The sequence below is a fragment of the Muntiacus reevesi genome, chromosome 2 (assembly GCF_963930625.1).
Source record: "Muntiacus reevesi chromosome 2, mMunRee1.1, whole genome shotgun sequence".
Classification (NCBI taxonomy): Eukaryota; Metazoa; Chordata; class Mammalia; order Artiodactyla; family Cervidae; genus Muntiacus; species Muntiacus reevesi.
In genome coordinates this window covers 266455881-266470693 of record NC_089250.1, presented here as the reverse complement: position 1 = coordinate 266470693, position 14813 = coordinate 266455881, and the positions used below count along the sequence as shown (strand labels likewise).

The following is a 14813-nucleotide window of genomic DNA, read 5'->3' as shown; positions in this document are numbered from 1 at the left end:
TGTCCTTCACTATCTCCCGGAGTTTGCTCAAATTCATGTCCATTGAGTCAGTGATGCCATCCAACCATCTCACACTGTCACCCTCTTGTCCTCCTGCCCTCAATCTTTCCCGGTATCAGGATCTTTTCCAATAAGTTGGTTCGTTGCATCAGGTGGCCAGAGCATTGGAGTTTCAGCTTCAGCATCAGTTCCTCCAATGAATATTCAGGACTGATTTCCTTTAGGATTGACTGGTTTGATCTCCTTGCAGTCCAAGAGATTCTCAAGAGTTTTCTCCAACATAACAGTTCAAAAGCATCAGTTCTTCAGCGCTCAGCCTTCTTTATGGTCCAAATCTCACATCCGTACATGACTATTGGAAAAACCATAGCTTTGACTATACAGACATTTGTCGGCCAAAGTAATGTCTCTGGTTTTTAATATGCTGTCTAACTTCGTCATAGCTTTTTTTCCAAGGAGCAAGCGTCTTTTAATTTCACGGCTAGGACCCAAGGCAAAGGCTAAGGACAGCGGAAGAGGGCGGGGTCTAAGGAGATCGGGCGTGCCCTAAAGGAGGTGGGCAGGTGGAAGGAGTGGAGTTCTTGGGTAGGGGGAATGTGGGCGAGGCTTTGGGGAAAGTCGGAGTTGGGGGCCTAGGAAGAGACACGGGAAAGGAGGGTTGGGATGTGGGAGACCGAGTCTCCGGAGAGAAGCTGGCTACCTACATATGTAGACAGACACAACCGACAGGCGCACCGGGCACATACAGACACGCAAAGTCACGGACACAGAGTCAGGACTGTTCTCACGCCCAGACACCCGGCCACCCCCTTGCGCAGATGCCCGAGTCTCCTGGTGAGTGTGCCGGCAGCCTCACATCCCGGCTCCCGCCCGCTCCCTCCCGCCCCCGCACGCCCGTCTGTCTCCCTCTTCCCGCCGCCCACGCTCCCCGCGCCGAGCAGAGCCCCCACGGCGCCCCCTCCCGCTCCCCCTCCCAGCCTCTGGGGCTCGGCCTCCAGCTCAGCTGCTCACTGTTCACCCTGCCTCTCCGCCTCTCCCGGAGGCGTCTGCGTCTCTCGGGAGAGTTTGTGTCCATCTCTAGATCTGTGTCCCCAGGAACCAGCTCTCTGGCTCGGGTTATATTTCAGTCACAGACTCCCCGTACCTTTCCGTCTCTCTCTGTTCTGACTTGGGTTGAAGGCCCAGCGCACCCTTCCAGGCCCTATCTCTCACACCCAAGAGGCAGAGGGCGTGGAGGGAGTTGTCTTTCTGCTTGTCCCAGTCCTCCTTGGAGTCTAAGGCTTCCAATCAACTTTCCGCCTGCGGCCGCGGGCTTCCACAGGCCGTTTCCTCCCCCCACTTCCCCCCTCTACGGCTTCCCCAGGCTGGGACACCCTCTGCCCTCCGCCCCCGCCCAGACTTCCAGCTGTGGTTTCAGAAGACAGAGAGCAGGAGGCTAATTAGCGTTTAGGGAAACACATGCTTTCTCTGATGGGCAGGCGCTAATTAGAGATGCTTCGAGAAACAGCCAGGCTGGAGGGCTGACCCCAGGCAGGATCAACACGGAGAGGTAAGAGAGACTCCCAGAGATGGGGTAGCGGGGAGAGATGCAAGAGAGAGACAGAGAGGCAACCAGATGGTGAAAGACAGGGAGACAGACGAGACCTGGTGAAAGAGAGACAGAGCCCGAGTAGTGGAGAGTCAGAGAGAGAAAGGAGAGCGGGCAGGAGCGAGACAGAAAGGCACAGACAGAGACAGACGCCACGAGATGGAATCTGAGCGGCAGGGGCCCAGCAAGAGAAGGGGAAAGAGGGACTTCCCTGGTGGTCCGGTGGCTAAGACTCTGCGCTCCCAATGCAGGGGCCACAGGTTCGATCCCTGGTGGGGGAACTAAGATCCCTCGTGCCACCTGGTGAGCTCCCTCCAATAAAAGAGAGGGAAATAGAGATTGGAGACTGAGATGGAGGAAGATTGAAAGGAATAGAGGTGCGGGGAGGTAAAGAGAGACATTCTTCTCTCTGAGAAGAACCCAGGGGGACTCGGGGAAGGAAAAGTCCTGCTGATGCTACAGAGAGAAGAATTCGGGTCAGCACGAGAGAATGGGAGATAGGATGAGAAAGAGACTGGGTGTGAAATCAGAGCCTGTAAGTGGTGGGAAAGTGGAGTTTCCAGGAAACAAGGAGGGCATGAGGATGACAGAATGTCAGGCTGTTTCCTTTTTTAAAAATGATCAATTTTAACTGAACTATAGTTGATTTACAATTTTGTGATCGTTTCAGATGTACGGCTAAGTGGTTCAGCCATATGTATATATATATATTCTTTTCCAGATTCTTTTCCATTATAGGTTATGACAAGATATTGAATATAGTTCCCTGTGCCATACAGTAAATCCTTGCTGCTTATCTATTTTCTGTATAATGGTGTATATCTGTTAATTCCATACTACTAAAGCTGCTTCCTTTGACCTCAGGAAGTCCTGCCCTCAGCTAGCTCCAGTCCCTCGTTGCTGCCCTCTGCCGGTTGGGTTTCTCCTCCTTTTGGGTCCCTTGAGGGCACACTTGTCAGGGTGCCCGTTGTCACTGGGCGTCAGTGGACCGCAGCATGTCTGCAAGTGAATGAGTGTCGGAAGTGTGTGTACGTGTGTGTATCACCTTCTCAGCGTGTCAGCGTGTCGGCAGCTGTCTACATGTGTCAGAGTCTGTGAGGAGCATGTCAGGAGACGACCCCACCTGGCTGCGGCGTTTCAGCACCGTGGACAGCTCCCAACCCACTCCTAAGGTTGGGCGGGGTGGGGGGGGGGCGGCTGCCGTTCTTTCAACCAATGGAAACTTTTAAATGTCTTGAAACCGAGAATGGGTGAAGGTGGAAGTGCGCGTCTGTCCCCTTGTGACTGTCTTGTGTGTCCATCTTTGGGTGTTGTGGGCGTTCATGTGTTGAGATATGTCTGTATGGTTGAGACCCTTTTGCTTAGATTGTGTCGAGTTTGGCTGTTCCATTCTGTTCCATTCAGTCTCTCCGACATTGAGATGGAGATGGGGAGAGGAGAAATACAGAGAGAAAGGCAGAGAGCCGGGGAGAGACTGAATAAACAGAGACACCAGGAGGCATAAAGAGTGAGGTATAAGGAAGGAAACTCTACATGGAATCACAGCAGGGGTCTTACAGGTTGGCATTGTTGCCCAGGCTGTGGTGGGGGTGTTGTGCTAATTGGCATCTGGTTCCGTGCGACTTTGCCACTGCATAGGGAATGGCTGCAGGGTATGATGGTGTGTGGGTGTGGGCGGTGTGATTGGCTGTGCTTCCTCTGCTGGGTGACTGTGTGGGCGGGGTGTTTGTGTTTCTGGGTTCTGGGGCCAGGCCTTGTGGTTTCTACAGCTGAGATAGCTGCTAGTGGCAGAGCTGTGGGTTTTTGTGGGGTTGTGGGTCTTCATAATCAAGGGGGGCCTGTTGTGTACCTGAAGGGGATGGATAACTTCTGGCTGTTTCTCCCCTCCCATTCCCTGGTTACCATGGCAGCTGGGATGCTAAGAAAATCAGTTAGCACTCAGTTACCCCTCCAAATGAGGACAAGGGGCAGGAAGTTGGGGGTCTTGCAGGCTGAGGAATTTGAGTTAACAGCTGTCTGTGGAGGGCACACTATATGCCCGGCACTGTTCTGGGCATTGGGGATACAGCAAAGAACAAATGAACAAAGATTGCTGCCTTGGAGGAACTTACATCTTAATGTGAAGAGACAAATGGCAAACAACAAACAAGATAAACCTGTTGGGTGGTTGTTAGAAGATGATTTGAAACAACAAAGACATGGAGCATGGGAAGGAGACCAAGAGCACTGGGGTAGGGGCAGGCATGAGTTTCACTATTAAAGGAGGTGGAGGGAGTGGGTCTCATTGAGAAAGAAGGTAAAGTTTGAACAGAGAACTGGAGGAATTGAGGGAATGAGTTTGGGGGAACAGTGTTCTCAGTGGAAGGAACAACCAGTGCAAAGGCCCTGAGGCACAAGCAGGCTTGTTATTACGTTCTAGGAACAGTGAGGAGGCCAGTGTTGCTGGGGTGAGTGTGTGAGCAGAGAGGGATGGGAAGCCAGGAGGGGGATGAGGGCCAGATTGCAAGGGGCCTTGTGAGCCGTTCTCGGGACTTGTGGCTTTTATTCTCTGTGAGATGGAAGCCATGTGAATGGCTTTTGCTTGGTTTGTTTGTTTTTTGGGGGGTTGTTGTTTGTTTGTTTTTTGGTGGTGCTGAGTCTCTGTTGTTGCACACAGGCTTAGTTCCCTGTGGCCTGTGGCATCCTCCCAGGCCAGGGATCGAACCCACATTCCCTGCATTGGCAGGTGGACTCTTAACCATTGGACCACCAGGGAAGTTCGTGTGAATGATTTGAGCAGAGGAAGCACCCAGTCTAACTTTGGTTTTATCAGGATCCCTCAGGTTGATACTTATTTTGAGTGTTTTTAATTTCTTCTTTTTGTTTTGGCCACACTGCACCACATGTGGGATCTTAGTTCCCAACCAGGGATTGAACCTGTGCCCCCTGCACTGGAAGTGCAGAATCTTAACCACTAGACCACGAGAGATGTCCTCAGGTCGATATTTAATACAAACTCGGCAAAGATCCAACTCATTGGAAAAGACCCTGTTGCTGGAAAGATTGAGGACAGGAGAAGGGGGTGACAGAGGGTGAGATGGTTGGATGGCATCATCGACTCAATGGACATGAGTTTGAGCAAACTCTGGGAGATGGTGAAGGACAGGGAAGCTGGGCGTGCTGCAGTCTGTGGGTCGCAGAGTCGGACCTGACTGAGCAAGTGAACAATAATAGCAGCTTCTTCAGATGTTTCTGAGCTTGTCTCTGTCAAATGGGGATAAGAGGAACCTTTCCCCCAGGGTGATTGTGAGGATGAAATGAGATTACAGAGTCTGAGATGGAGCGAGTGCCAATTGGCTAATGGGAGAGTTATTGGTGAGTCATGGGGAGGGGGCCTTATGCTGGGGATTCTGCCTCTCCCTTCAGGAAAACTCTTCAGGTGAAGATAGTTGATGACGAGGAATATGAGAAAAAGGATAATTTCTTCATTGAGCTGGGCCAGCCACAGTGGCTTAAACGAGGGATTTCAGGTGAGGGGTGATGGGTGGGCTGTGGGAGAGGTAAGGGGTTCAGGGTGGGGGGACCTTTGGAGGTTCAGTTGTGGACCCTTCAAGTTCATGGATCTGAGCTTCCCAGAGAAAATCTCACCTTCTCCCTGTCTTTGTCTCTCCCCAGCTCTGCTACTCAACCAAGGTGAGTGGAGTTACTTCTGGGCTTTGGGAGGGGGGTCACTGGAGGGAGGGTCTTGGGGGTGGGTCAGGCCTCAACCTCCCCTCCAGATCAGGTTTGAGGCACATTGCAGGTGTGATCAATTTGGTGGGACCAGTGTGAAATTGGGGTGACAGGCTTAAAGGCCAAGATCATGTTTTGTTTGTAGTTAAGATGGGGAAGAAAGTAAGTCACAGAATCTGATGTGGGTTTGTGGTGGCATCAGCGGGAATCAGGTTTGGGGTCAGATAGATCGGGGTTGGGGTTGGGGTTTCAGATCAGTATTAGGACTGGGTCAAAGCTAAAATTAAGATGGAGATTGGCTTCTGGGTTTGTGGTGGGATCTGATTAGAACTGGGGCCAGATTGAGGTCAAAGCTAAGGTTGGAATTTGAGGTGAGTTTGAAGGATTTGAGGCTAGAGCTGGGGCCTAGGTCAGAGATTTGGGGTGAGAGTTCAGACTAGGGTCAGGGGCTTGGAGATAGTGACCGAGTAGTTTTGGAGTTGAGATCAGAATTGAGGTTGGGGGTTAAGATTAGGGATAGGCTGAAGATTGTATTAGTCAGGGTAAGTAATACCAGCTGCTGTAAGAAATAGGCCCACAAATCCCAGTAGCTTAACACAGTAAAAGTCATTTCTCACTCAAGCATAGTTTTGAGAGTGTTCTTGGTTGGTGGGTGGCTTTCTTTTGAGACCTAGGACTGGGTTCGTGCTGGGCTTGGAGCAAAAGGCCAGTATTTTATATATATATATATAATTAATATAAATCTATTTATCTAAATAGATAATATATTTTCTATTATATATTTTATATATTATATATAATTATATAAAACCTCTTCCACAGGGTGGTATTGGTGATGGCGGTGATCATAATTAAGTAATATTTTTTTTATTATTGTGTGCCAGGAACTGTTCTAAGCCCTTCACATGAATTAACTCCTTTAACTCTCATAACCACCTTATGAGGTTGGTAGTTATTGTACCCATTCTGTAGATATGAACACTGAGGCACAGTGAGACTAAGGCATTGCCCATGGTCACACAGCCCCTATACTATATGAACCTCAGGGTCCACCAACCAACTTCATGGACCAGCATGTGGGAGCTGGGCCTCTGTTTGGGGAAGGGGGTGGTCAGATGGGAGGTTGGGACAGGCTGAGGAAGCCTTACCACAGAGGCATCCCAGAGAAGAGCAGGGTTTTCTTTATGGATGGGAAGAGGTAGTGAAGGCATTGCAGGTGCCCTGGAGTCTAACTCCCATCCCTCATGCTGCAGGGGACGGGGACAGGAAACTGACGGCCGAGGAGGAAGAGGCTCGGAGGATAGCAGAAATGGGCAAGCCGGTTCTCGGGGAAAACTGTCGACTGGAAGTCATCATTGAGGAGTCATATGATTTTAAGGTGATTTTCTGGGGGCCCACCTTTCTGGAGTCTTGCCTGGATCATTTCCTTGGGGAGAGTCCAAGAGGGGATCAACTATGAGGGCCACAGGGAGGGGCACCCAAGGTCTGAGGGCACCCTCCACATCCCTCCGTTAGCACCATGGACAGCACACACCTCTCTTGTCCCTTCTTGCTAGTAGAACCCAGCTATGGAAAGTTGAGGATCCCTGAGCATGGGGTGTGAGCCCCCATCCCCAGGACCCCTCATGGAGCTCCCCTAAGGTGGTCATGGACCATGGTCTCTTCCCACCCTCTCATCCCCAGAATACAGTGGATAAACTCATCAAGAAAACGAACTTGGCTTTGGTGATTGGGACTCATTCGTGGAGAGAGCAGTTTTTAGAGGCAATTACGGTGAGCGCAGGTAAGTGGGGAGGGAGGAGAGAGGAAGAAGAGAGGGATGAAGAGACAGAGACAGACAGAAAAAGAGAAATGAAAAGGAGAAGGGAAGAGGGACAAGGAGAAAAGGTCAGAGAGAAGACAGGAGAGACACAGGGAAACGCTAAGAATAAGACCAAGATACAGAGAAACAAAGGAAAAGATAGGGAACGAATACAAATAGGAGAGACAGACACACAGAGAAGCACACAGAATCCTGGGGAAGGACAGAGATGCAGAGACAGCATGAAAGGTGTAGAGAATGAGGAAGCAGAAGGCCAGAGAGAGAGGCAGAAAGTTGGCGGAGACAGGATCAGAGGTGGAGAGCTATGGGAAGGAGGGGTCCCAGCCCGGACTTTCTCCTGGCATTCACGCAATTGGAGGGTGGAAACAGGTTAAATGATGCGGCCTCCCCTACTGGGCCTGGGCGCCTCTGTTACCATGGAGACAGTCACCAGGGCACCCAACTCTCCCACCCCAGTGGTTCTCACCCCTTAGGCCTCAGAAGGCCCACACTGCCCCCCTGTGGCCAGATGTATGATGACATGGATTCACAGACTCTTGGAGACTCTTTGTGATAGAGATTGGGGAAACTGAGGCCCAGAGACATAGGAGGAACTGGCCTGAAGTCCCACAGGGAATCCAGAAAGAGCCAGGGTGGAACTCAGGACTTCTGTCCCTTGCACAGCATCAGATTTTCTTCGTGGAGGCCAACCCTGGTGGAAACTAAACACACACAACGAATTGTGGTTGGAAAGAAACTGGTTGGTGGGATCAAAAGAAGCCAGGCATCAGGGATGGAAAAGTACCAGGTAGCAGGCCCAGAGAGACCAGATTGTAAGCCTAATAGAAGGGAAGGGGCATCCCCTCTGAAGCCACATTCTTCTTTCAACATCTATTTCTTTTTTATGTATATATCATCCATGAGTTTATTGCATTTTATTTGCATTAGAATCAATCAGCTTTGGGTACCTAAATTGTACACTTATTTCTGTTGTTGTTGTTCAGTTGCTAAGTTGTATCCAACTCTTTGCAACCCCATGGACTGTAGCCCACCAGGCTCCTCTGTCCATGAGGTTTTCCAGGCAAGAATACTGGAGTGGGTTGCCATTTCCTTCTCCAGGGGATCTTCCTGACTCAGGGAATGAACCCGTGTCTCTTAGGTCTCCTGCATCGGCAGGCGGGTTTTTTACTAGCACCACTTGGAAAGGGATTCTATGGCCCCAGTCTGATGTAGGGACATTGCTGGAGACAAAGAAATGCTCATGACAGCTTGGGCCCTGTTCTCAGAGAGCTCACTGTCCAATGGGGAAGACAGACCTGTCACAAGAGAATGATGAGCCAGAGTGGGCAGGCCTGGGTTGGTGGAACCCAGATCAGTGTCTGACCCAACTTGAAGGTCAAGGAGGGCTTCCTGGAGGAGGAGGCTTATGATCTGCGTCTTCAAATAAGAATAGGAGTTGGCCAGGAAGAGAGTGCCAGGTGGAGGGAAGTGTTGCATATGGAAATGTGGGAGATTATGGCACATTTGGGGATGGTGACTGGTTTCAGGCATGAAGAAGAGGACTGGGATGAGGTTGGAGGTGAGCAGGGTCCAGACCCCTAAGGCCTTAGAGGCCACAGGAGGGGGCTTGGGTGTCATTTTAGATGCAATGGGGAGCCATGGAATGTTTTAAATGAGGGACGCTTCTGGAGAGAGAGAGCCTATGGAAGGAAGTGGGAGAGGGTGAGAGGGGATATGAGCTGAGACTGTCAAAACTGGCAGGAGCAACTTCCTGGTGGTGCAGTGGTTAAGGTTCTGGGCTCCCAATGCAGGGGGCACGGGTTCCATCCCTGGTTGGGGAACTAAGGTCCCATATGCCACGCGATCAAATAAATAAGTAAATAAAATTAAAAACTGGCAGGAGATGGGTCAGGCAAGGTTTCGGAGGATGTGGCAAGCAATTTGGGCTTCAAGAACAGTGGGAAGCCAGAACAATGTCTCTAGGGACGTGGTGAACATAAGAGGGTTCATAAAACTGAAACCGTGGACATGAGATGGTGGTCGTAGAGGCCACAAGTCTGTAGAAAGCAGGTGATTAGATTAGAGGAAGTAGTGATAATAATAACAGTAACAATAATCACTATGATGATGATAATGATGAAGATGGGTTGAGTGTCAGGCAGCTTTGAAGTCCATTTCCTGTGGGAACTCATTTAATGAGTGTCCCCAGAGTATCCGGGTTAGGGCTTGATCATTTTGTACTTGTCCTGCAAATGGCTTTTGGTTCCTCCTGTGAACACAAAGCGTTTTGGTTCTCGCTTCCTTAGGGGATGAATCATGTCCCACCTTCCACTTAGAGGAGCTTTTGTATCTCCTTTACCTCCCGTTCTCGGTGGAATGTTCTTTGCAGGCTGGACTTGGTTTTGAGCATCTTTGAATCCCCCCAGGCACTGGAAAAGGCCTTCAACAGCAATGGCCAGAACGATAACAATTGCAGTGGAGATATGCCGGGTCCCATGGAGACCACATCACAGGGCCTGACTCATGCAATCATCACAGCCTTCTCGAGGCAGGTCCAATTATTGCTTCCATTTCTCAAATAGCTATTTGGAGGCTCAGAGAGGTCAGGACACTGATTCAAGATCACACAGCGGATCCAATATTTGATACCAAAATGTCAGATCTCAGAACCACAGCATACTCATAAAGCTCCCTCTAGATGAGAGGTGCTGGAGAAGTAAGCAGACACCAGAGCCTATGGGTACTGGAAGTGTGGGAGTGTGGGCCTGGGTCTGAGAGCAATGGGGAGCTAAGGTAGGATTTGGAACAGGGAAGGGAGAAGCCCCAAGAGATGCAACGATAGCAGCCCCCTCCTTCCTAAGAGTGTGCCCTCCCTGCTCCAGCCTGAGCCATGTGGTCAGTTTGGGATTCATTCAGTGACCGACTACAGAAAACTCGACCCTAAGTGGCTTAAGCACACTAGTTTATTTCTCCCGTGGAACAAAAAAAAAAAAATCTGTAGGAGGCAATAGAAAGTTAGCAGCAGCCTAGTAATGTTCATTAAAGGCCCAGGCTCCTTCTTTATTTCTCTTTCCCATTCTCAGCTGTTGCCCTCATGGTTGCAAGATGGCTGCTATACCTCTGGGTAACAAGTCCATATTTCAGGCAGAGAAACAGGAAGGAGTGGAGTGCCTGTTGCATTTGAGTTTCCAGTTGTTCTAATTTCCAGTTCCATTTTACTTATTTTATTTAAGCCAAGTGGCTATGTGAGCTGAAAAGTAGGAAAGGGATATATGACCCCAATCCCCAAATCCGCCAGTCTCTCTCTGCCTCCATGGCCACCGGCTGTCCTCTGCTCCTTGACATTCCAAGGAGCCAATGACCGAGACCGTGGAAAGTGGCTTCATTATTTGGTCGCTGGTCTTTTATTCCCTGACTTGCTCTGAGCCACTGGTCAGGGGTTACAGTGTTTCTTATCAGTATCCCTCCAGATGTAATTCTTGGCACACTCAAGTGTGTTCATTGCTTCTCATTCATTGCTTTCTGCTTATCAGTTTTGGGTGAGGGTAGGAAAACATTTCATTTGCACTTTCCCATTACACAAATCACTGCAGGTCAAAAGTGGGTTAAATTCAGTCACCATAGGTGACACAAACAACTTCGGATGAGGCATCCTTTACAAAACTCAGAGAACACATCCTTGATAACAGTACCCCTATCGGGGGTAGAGCTTTCCAGAAACCCTCTGTTTATGTCTCTTGGCCAGACAGGGTCACGTTGCCTCTGCTGCAAGGGATTCTGGGAAGCAAGTGTTTAGCTGAGGACATGACTGCTGCTGGCTGCAAGGAATTCTGGGAACGTGAATATTTTTATCTGAGGACAGCACTGTTGATAGCCCCAAGGGATTCTGGGGAAGTGACTAATGTTAGCTGGGTACAGGGTTCTCTCTAGGTTCAGGGGATTCTGGAAGGTTGAGCACCTTTAGCTGAGCATGTGGCTACCGTCAACTGTGATGAATCAGAGGAAGTGAATATTTCTAGGTGCAGACATGACTGCCAGTGACGGTAAAAGCTTCTGGGAAAAGCCATATCTTTAGCTAGGGATCTGGCCACCCCTAGCAGAAGGGATCCTGGGAAACTGGATATTTTTAGCTGGGCATGTGGCCTCCTCTAGCTTCAGCTGATTCTGGGAAAGTGAATATTTTTACCTGGGCCCAGACAGTCTCCTAGCTGCAAGGGATTCTGGGAAAGTAATTCATCTGGGAGTGAGACTGTCTGGAAGCTGAACAGAAGTGGGGCTCTGTAGGCAAGGAAGGGGGCACGGGCGTGTGCCCCAGCTGGGTCGTGTGCCCACAGGGGACGAGGAGGAGGAGGAGGACGGGTCCCGGGAGGAGCGGCTGCCGTCCTGCTTTGACTACGTCATGCACTTCCTGACGGTGTTCTGGAAGGTTCTGTTTGCCTGCGTGCCCCCCACCGAGTACTGCCACGGCTGGGCCTGCTTCGGCGTCTGCATCCTGGTCATCGGGCTGCTCACCGCCCTCATCGGGGACCTCGCCTCCCACTTCGGCTGCACCGTTGGCCTCAAGGACTCTGTCAACGCTGTTGTCTTCGTGGCCCTGGGCACCTCCATCCCCGGTAACCTCTTGGGAGACCACTTGTTGGGGGAGGGTCTCAGAGAAGCCAGGCAGGTAGAGGAGCCTAGGAGAAAGGTCCTGCAGAAATAAGGTGGAAGAATCACACAGAACCAGGTCTGGTGGGTGCCTTGGGAATAGGAAGGTGGGTATAATAGAATCTAGGTGGGGGGAGCCCATGGATTCAATTTGTTGTTGGTATTTAGTCACTAAATCGAGTCTGACTTTTTGTGACCCCATGGACTGTAGCCCACCAAGCTCCTCGTCTATGGGATTTCCCAGGCAAGAATTCTGGAGTGGGTTGCCATTTCCTTCTCCAAGGGATCTTCCTGGCTCATTGCATCCACGTCTCATGCATTGGCAGGTGGATTTTTTTTTTTTAACCACTGAGCCATGTGACTTGAATTCTCCCCGAAAGCAACCAGGTGGAATGTCCCATAGAAGTAAGGTGGTAGGAAATGGTAGAAACCAGATGGTGGATTTTATCAGAAGAAAGTGGCAGGACATTGAAGAGACAGGTGTTGGAAGGGGAGGGGCATAGAAAGAAGGTGGGGACTTCATAGAAACCATGCAGTGAGTTCCATAGAAACAAGATATTAATATTCACCTCCCCTCCCCCTTCAAAGGAACCAGATGGGAGATTCCACGGAACTCTGTTCCTGGGCATGATCAGAACCAGGCCACCAGGCTTTAACCAGGCTAGTTAAAGCCATCAAAGCTTTAACTAAGATGAGAGGCAGAGCAGGAACCAGATGTGGGAGGAAATGCCATAGAAAGAAGACTCAGAGACGACAGCATATATTCTATTGAATCACCATGGCCAGGAATCTCTTCTTCCCCCCAAATCTGAGGGAGGGTCCCTGAAAAACTAGGTGGCACAGACAGAAACTCCTACAGGAGGGAGAAGACCAGGCTCAGAGCCTGACACCTTTCTTTTCCTCATCAGCAAATGCATTCACCAGCCAGGTGGTGGTGCTGTAGGCCCAGAAATCAGGTGGTGGGGCTGTAGAAAGCCACCGTGGTGAACAGTTCTGAGGCCTGCCCTCCACGCTAGAGACCTGCGAACTTAGCAAGATAGCTAGAAATGGATGGAGGCCGGAGAAGCGAAGCTGTAGGCTCGACAGAAGCCAAGCGGGGAACTGATGGGCAAGAGGTGCCGTGTGGGTGGGGCCTGACATTTGTCCAGACAGGTGGCAAAGGGGTGACCGGGCCTGTGGAAACAGGCAGGAGGCAATTCATGGGAAACAGGTAGTGATTCCCATCAAAAGCAGGCAGCGAGTCCCAGAGAAAGTAGGCAGCGGGCCCTACAGAATAGAGTGGATTCCACAACAATATGGTAGTGTGTCCCACACGAAGTAGACTGAGTTCTACAAAAGGCAGGCAACAAATCCCACAGAAAGCAGGCAGCAAGTCCCACACAGAGCAAGCAGCAGAGCCCATAGAATATAGACTATTGCGGGGAATAATAGAAACTAGGCAGGGGACCCCATAGATTGAATATGTCCACTGAACCCTCGCCCCAAGGCAAATAATGAGATGTCTCATAAGAGGTGGTGGGAAATGGTAAAAAACAAGATGATAGATCCCATACAAAGAATGTGGCAGGGCATTGAAAAGACAGATGATGGGAGAGGGTTTTATAGACTAAGGTGAGGACTTGATAGAAATCACGAAGCAGGTCCCATAGAAGTGTTGAGTTCCAGAGAGTGGGTAATGGATCCAGACACTGCATGCAGATCTTGCATGCAATGCATAGATCGTGCATTGCATGCAGACCAACCCCTTAGAAAGCAGGCAGTGAGTCCCCTAGAGACAAATGATGAGTTCCAGAGAGTAGGTAGTGCATTCCATTGGATGCAGATACCTTCCATAACAAAACAGGCAGCCTGGTCTATAGCCAGCAGGTACAGGTCTAGCAACTGACTTTGGGTTTCCCTGGTGGTTCAGATGGTAAAGAATCTGCCCTCAATGTGGGAGACCCACGTTCGATCCTTGGGTGGAGAAGATCCCCTCAAGAAGGAAATGGCAAACCACTCCAGTTTTCTTACCTGGAGAATCCCATGGGCAAGAGGAGCCTGGTGGGCTACTGCCCATGGGGGTCGCAAACAGTCAGTCCCACACGACTGAGCAACTAACACTTTCACTTTGCCCCCTGGGTGGGATCAAGGGCACAGAGCTCCAGAAGAGGGAAATCGTCTGGTTTCTACCATTTCCCACCACCTTAGTTCTATGGGACATCCCATTGGTGGCTTTGAGGGCGAGGATTCAGTTGACATATTGAATCCATGGGATCCTGTGCTGGAGCTCTGACCACGCTGGATCCTCGGGGTCAGCGGGGTGCTGGTGGGTCTCTCTGGGAACCAGGTGACTGACGGATGCTTGCGATGGGGAGAGGGTGTCACCCGCTGAGCGCCCTCTGACCCTCGGTGTCCCCGCCCCACAGACACGTTCGCCAGCAAGGTGGCGGCGCTGCAGGACCAGTGCGCCGACGCGTCCATCGGCAACGTGACGGGCTCCAACGCCGTGAACGTGTTCCTGGGCCTGGGCGTGGCCTGGTCGGTGGCCGCCGTATACTGGGCGGTGCAGGGCCGCCCCTTCGAGGTGCGCACCGGCACGCTGGCCTTCTCCGTCACGCTCTTCACCGTCTTCGCCTTCGTGGGCATCGCCGTGCTGCTCTACCGCCGCCGGCCGCACATCGGCGGCGAGCTGGGCGGCCCGCGCGGCCCCAAGCTCGCCACTACCGCGCTGTTCCTGGGCCTTTGGTTCCTCTACATCCTCTTCGCCAGCCTCGAAGCTTACTGCCACATCCGGGGCTTCTAGGGCCCTCCGCAGGGACTCGGCCTCTAGCCTCGAGACCGCTGCATCCGTGCTGGACTGCATCCTCTTTGTCCCCTGGAGATGCAACCTCCTCTCCGGGGACTCGGTCGCCCGTTCCCCAGGGACGTGATCGACCCCCCCCACCCACACCCCACCGGCCTCACCCCGTCCTCCGTCCTCACTAACAGCCTTCACTCTTCTTATCCGGAGCCTCCCCAGGTCCTCCTACAAAGAACAGCTCCTGCAGTTACCTGCAACTCTTGCCCTTTTCCCTGTTAGTTACTGGC

General features: G+C 51.2%; 1 protein-coding gene across 2 annotated transcripts in view; it reads left to right on the top strand.

The window, feature by feature from the left end:
* Nucleotides 1-14529, top strand: part of SLC8A2 (solute carrier family 8 member A2) — a 28017-nt gene extending 13488 nt beyond the window's left edge. The window contains exons 4-9 of one of the 2 annotated variants that reach the window (XM_065920672.1): nt 4994-5097; nt 5243-5260; nt 6553-6677; nt 6983-7082; nt 11435-11713; nt 14153-14529. In XM_065920672.1, coding sequence (XP_065776744.1) covers nt 4994-5097; nt 5243-5260; nt 6553-6677; nt 6983-7082; nt 11435-11713; nt 14153-14529 — 1003 coding nt within the window. The remainder of the gene's footprint in view (nt 1-4993; nt 5098-5242; nt 5261-6552; nt 6678-6982; nt 7083-11434; nt 11714-14152) is intronic. The other variant, XM_065920671.1, reaches the window with a different exon arrangement.
* The last annotated feature ends 284 nt before the right edge of the window (nt 14530-14813 follow it).